The following is a 6000-nucleotide window of genomic DNA, read 5'->3' as shown; positions in this document are numbered from 1 at the left end:
CTTCTTGTACACAGCAGTCAAATGTGTTTTAGGGCCCAACATGCGTATAATTAATAACGGGCCTTATTCTGGTTCGTTGGTAAAGGCAAATTCCTTCTCTGATGGACAAAACCATGTGCACTGCAGGTGGGGCAGATGTAACTTGTGCAGAGAGAGTTAGATTTGGGTGGAGTTTCACGTCAAAGTGAGATCTATATTGCAGTGTAAAAATAAATCTAAACCTTTGCACATGTTACATCCCCCCTCCTGCAGTGCACATGGTTTTGTCCATTTGAGAAGGAATTTGCCTTTGCGAGTGAACCAGAATAAGGGCCAATGTGTACAATGACGAAAAAATAGAAAGACAATAAATGTTTGCAGGTAACAAGTTTATATTCTAGTTTAACAAACAAACAACTTAAGCCCCATACACACTAGGGGATATAGTGAAAGATATCGTTCAGAAGGGCCCTGTTGCAGGATGTTATCCAAGATTGTCCGTATTTTTTAAAGCAGCAATCATTTAAAAGGAAAAAAAACAGGTTGGTTTTGATTTGCAAATGATTGCCGCTTTAAGAATGTGGACATTCTCGCCCCAACATGCTGAATCGCCTGCAAACCCGGACCCTATTAATACCCCGTTCTCACTGCCGCAAAAACCCGGGTTTTTGCCAGGGCAAGCAGTAATTTCCCGTGTCCTGTCTCAGTGTGAAAGGGTCTTTGTGAAACTCCTGGGTGTTATGCCCCAGGAATTACACACAGGTTTTTTGCAGTGTTTTTCCTGGGTAATATACGGGTGTATGGCAGTGTGAACAGGCTAGACCCAGGTTTTTCTCACAAAATGCAAAAAAGCAAGTTTATTGCATTGCTCAAAGCTGCTTTTTAAAAAGCCAATGAAAACTGCTCTTAAATGCCACACCCTTGATGGCAGGCATACCAGGGGAAGCAGTGTGAACGGGGCATACACAGGAATTTCCCGGGTCTAAGGTGCAGTATGAATGAGGTCTGTAGATCTGAGATGCTCTGTGCCCCCCCAAAACACGGGAACAAAAGCCTGGGATTTTGCAGGGGCAGCAATGAGAACGCAGCATTACATATACTAAGGTGCCTGGAACATTAACCAGCTAATACCAAATAATCCCATCGATATAATAATATCAGAGGTAATAAAGCCTATGGTGAAGATGCATCAAACCTTTAGAGAGAGATAAAGTATCTAACAACCAATCAGCTTCTAAGAGGCTGTGTTTTAAAAATGACCGAAGCTGGTTGGTTGGTACTTTTTTTTTACTTTTGGCTTTTATTTCTCTCCAAGGTTTGATACAGCTCTCCCACAACCTCATCAGGAAATGTGCCTATATGTGTGTTTATTACTGTAAGCACAGAAACACCTTGTAGAAACCAAGGGCCTGATTCAATAAGGATAGGACAGGGCCGAATTTGGCTCCGTTCCGATGGTGGGGGGTCTACTCTGCACATACTGTACCTGTATTTGTGCATGTGGAGTCTCTGGGAGTGAATGGGTTCAGCGAGTTACACTCTTGCCACACCGTTGGCTGCGGGGAGGGAGGGCTGGGGATGTGTAGGGGGCGGCAGCAGGGGAACGGACAGCATTTTTACGGGCGCCCCCCGAAAAATGCTGGTCGCACCCCTGGGGACGCAGACAGGCCAATGCCTGCCAGGGGACGGGCTGCTGATGTCACATGACGTCAGTGCCCGCCCCCTCTCGTCAGACACCGACGGAAATAAGACAGTTCAGGCTGACTTTTTTTTCCGAAGAGGATGGCTGCTGTGTTGCAGAGGCACAACTATGATTGGTGCAACAAGTGCAGTGCACCAGGGACTCTGAGGACTAAGGGCCACTGCTGCCCCTGTCACCCTCTTCCTCTCCCTGTGACCCACTGCCCTGTTGCATAAAGATGCATGCACCTCGGCCCATCCCCCACAAGTTCCACCACTGCTGTGCTGCATTATTTAGTGGTTACACAGTGAGAGCTAACACCTGCACCAAAGACAACACATAATGGAGTCTGCAGTGGGATGGAGCAGGTCGGAGAGAATTGCAGTGACTATTAGCATAGCAGTGAAATGAAGCAATGTTACCATGTTGAATTAGAAAATGGGATTTGAATATTTAATGGAAGACATTTGTTTAAATGGGAATCATCCTTTAAGGTCTTGCAGGGCTACCAAAGCTGCATTCCGTCCTGGTGCACCCATGACGCCTCCTCCTGCAACAGAGAAAGTCAAAGTAATTTTATTGTGAGAGTCATCGATAAACAGCACAGATTACTATTGTGTGAGTCATCGATAAACAGCATGGATTACTATATTGTGTGAATCATCGATAAACAGCATGGATTACGATTGTGTGAGTCATCGATATGCAGCAGGGATTACTAATGTGTGAGTCATCGATAAACAGCAGGGATTACTACTGTATATTGTGTGAGTCATCAATATGCAGCATGGATTACTATTGTTTGAGTCATCGATAAACAGCATGATTACTATTGTGTGAGTCATCGATAAACAGCATGGATTACTATTGTGTGAGTCATCAATATGCAGCATGGATTACTATTTTTGAGTCATCGATAAACAGCATGATTACTATTGTGTGAGTCATCGATAAACAGCATGGATTACTATATTGTGTGAGTCATCGATAAACAGCATGATTACTATTGTGTGAGTCATCGATAAGCAGCATGATTACTATTGTGTGAGTCATCAATAAACAGCATGGATTACTATATTGTGTGAGTCATCAATAAACAGCATGATTACTATTGTGTGAGTCATCGATAAACAGCATGATTACTATATTGTGTGAGTCATCGATAAACAGCATGATTACTTTTGTGTGAGTCATCGATAAACAGCACGATTACTATTGTGTGAGTCATCGATAAATTGCACGGATTACTATTGTGTAAATCATCGATAAACAGCACGGATTACTATTGTATGAGTCATCGATAAACAGCATGGATTACTATTGTGTGAGTCATCGATAAACAGCATGGATTACTATATTGTGTGAGTCATCGATAAACAGCATGGATTACTATATTGTGTGAGTCATCGATAAACAGCATGGATTACTATATTGTGTGAGTCATCGATAAACAGCATGGATTACTATATTGTGTGAGTCATCGATAAATAGCATGGATTACTATTGGGTAAATCAATGATACACAGCATGGATTACTACTGGGTAAATCATCGATACACAGCATGGATTACTATTGTGCGAGTCAATATGGGTGGGTGGTGGTGTTCCGGTGCCGCTAAGCAGCTCCAGGTGTAGGAAGGGGGATCAGGTCACTAGTCGCTCGCTGCCACTCACCTCCATCCGGGGTGGGGGGGGGGGGGGACAGGAACTGCTGCAAACTGCCGCCCTCCAGCAAATGCCTAGAGCTGCCTAGTGGTGGCGCCGGCCCAGGATACGCCTCAGAGTGGCAGGTACTTGTTTCCTAGCACGGCCACAATCTTGTGGATCGTGTACCTTTAAGTTAAGGTACACGATCCACACGATGGACCCGATTTCCTTTGAAATCAGGTCCATTTTGCCGGCTAAGACACAATATCGGGGGCATTGCGTCGGTCGGGACCATTAACATTGGTCCCGACGCGACCGACGCGATGCCCCTGATTTTTCCATAGGCTTCAATGTTAAAAAATATTTTAACATTGAAATCGTGTCGGGAAAGGTAAAATATCGGGGGCATCGCGTCGGTCGGGACCATTAACATTGGTCCCGACGTGATGCCCCCGATTTTTCCATAGGCTTCAATGTTAAAATATTTTTTAACATTGAAATCGTGAGAAAATGTAAAAAAATGTGAAATGGGCCAATATGACCCATTTCACATTATAGATGTCCCCGTCGTCACCCCACGATAGACGCCAACCCGAAGCGTGGCGAGCGCAGCGAGCCCGCGAGGGGCGGCGGTGCGCGTCCTCCGACCTTTTCATTCCCCTACTATCCACGTCGGCGTGGAGTTGAGAATAGAATAGTGTGGCGAGCGCAGCGAGCCCCGCGTGGGGACGCGTATAACTTCACAGGTATACGCGTCCCCTCGCGGGGCTCGCTGCGCTCGCCACGCTTCGGGCTCGGTGGCTCGCCACACTATTCTATTCTCAACTCCACGCCGACGTGGATAGTAGGGGAATGAAAAGGTCGGAGGACGCGCACCGCCGCCCCTCGCGGGCTCGCTGCGCTCGCCACGCTTCGGGTTGGCGGCTATCGTGGGGTGGGGTTTACGCCGTTAAATTTGGGGGGGTTGGGAATATTTTACATTGAATCCAATGTAAAATCGGGTCCCAGGGACCCGATTTACATTTCATTCAATCAAAAAATCGGGTCGGTCGCGTCGATCGCATCGCATGCGACCAAATCGCATGCGATACGATCAACGCGATTTTTCCGACACGACCACCCCGATGTAAATCGGTGTGGCCGTGCTAGGAAACAAGTACCGAGTGGCATTCTGAGGTAAAGCGGCAAGTGCCCAGCTTGTTGTCCCTGAATCGCGTGGCCTTTACACTAATCCAGACCTGATTCCTTCAAAAGACAACTTGAAAACACTCCACGGCATATACGCAGAGCAAACACTGCCTGGGACGCACTCTCACAGTACATCGCTATGGTTTGGGTCACTAACACATATTGTTTCCTGATTCTGGAGATTGACACTTCTGTACCCTGTCAGCCACAGTCACTGCTTAAGGACAGTTTATCATACGCGCAATATGAAACAAAATCCATCTTTAAATACTGCGGCTAAATGTCCCTTTGTTGTCTGTGAGCTTTCTGAAGATTACCATCTGAAATATGCGCAAACATCAAAGGGTGATACACAAAGAACTTCCACAGCTTTGAAGGGAGGTCGTCAATGGTTACAATCTATGCATCAGTTATAATGACAGCTCTGCAATTTTTTTCCACGGTCACTTTCCAGCTATAAATAGTTTCTAACAGACTCTAATTTTAGTAAGGGCCCGTTAAGGTTGGAGACTGTAGGCCCGATTCAGACTTGTTACCAAGGGTGCAATTTTTGCAGATGGACAAATCAATGCTGCACTGCAGGTGGGGAAGATGTAACAGGTGCAGCGAGAGCTAGATTTGGGGGAGTTATTTTGTTTCTGTGCAGGGTAAATACTGGCTTCTTTATTTGTACGCTGCAATTTAGATTTCAGTTTCGGACGGGAGTTTCGCTGAAAGTATCACTCCCGAAGCAGATTGTCTAGTGTGTATGGGGCTTTAGTCAGCTGTAGCTATAGGAGTCATTGCCATATAGTCACATCTAGGACTTTACGCTAAGCCTTTTTCAGTGGACTGAGATGCCCACTGTCGGTGTTCATTGCCGCTGAAATACTGTAGTGTTTTCAGATGCACCAGCAGTTGCACCAAACTAGCACCTGTCCTATGGAAAAGTGCAGATTGTCTGTATGAGTATGGCCTCCTATGTAAGACCTGTTTGCACATAGAGTAAAGACTTCAATGCCATTTCTAACCAGCCTTCAGTTACCTCTCTCCCTCATTAGTCTAGCAATCTCCCTCATTTCTCCTAGCCCACATTACACTGTTACATCATAGTAACCTCCCCTCCTGCATTCTGCAGGAGACTCCCTGACATAGCAGCAATCTCCCTCTCCCCCTCATTAGTCTAGCAATCTCCCTCATGTCACCTAGCCCACATTACACTGTTAAATTTTTGTAGAAGAAAGGAATGAGAGATAGATACAGTTACATTGAATCATCAGCACCATTTCCCAGCACTTTACCAAGTATAGTATCTCTTACTAACTGCTTTGGGATCATCTACATTTGGCTATAAATCATTTTACAAGATTCCTCTTAGATATAGCAGTACACACCCACGCTTCTAGGTGCCAATCTCTTTTCACAATCTCTTCATATATGGAACTAGACACGCCCTTTGGGACGAGCATGACACACCCCCTCAATGGGGGAGCTGTGTAAATTTCTACTACCAACTATAATCTCCC

At 45.6% G+C, this 6000-nt stretch overlaps 1 protein-coding gene across 1 annotated transcript in view; it reads right to left on the bottom strand.

Moving 5' to 3' along the window:
• Positions 1 to 2086: 2086 nt before the first annotated feature.
• The window catches only part of PYROXD2 (pyridine nucleotide-disulphide oxidoreductase domain 2), a 55872-nt gene continuing 51958 nt past the window's right edge, over positions 2087 to 6000 (bottom strand). The window contains exon 16 of the mRNA XM_083149568.1: positions 2087 to 2210. Within this exon, the coding sequence (XP_083005694.1) occupies positions 2143 to 2210 (68 nt within the window). The 3' untranslated portion in view covers positions 2087 to 2142. The remainder of the gene's footprint in view (positions 2211 to 6000) is intronic.

The sequence above is a fragment of the Crinia signifera genome, chromosome 6 (genome assembly GCF_055691185.1).
Source record: "Crinia signifera chromosome 6, ASM5569118v1, whole genome shotgun sequence".
Classification (NCBI taxonomy): Eukaryota; Metazoa; Chordata; class Amphibia; order Anura; family Myobatrachidae; genus Crinia; species Crinia signifera.
This window is presented reverse-complemented; position numbering and strand designations above follow the sequence as displayed.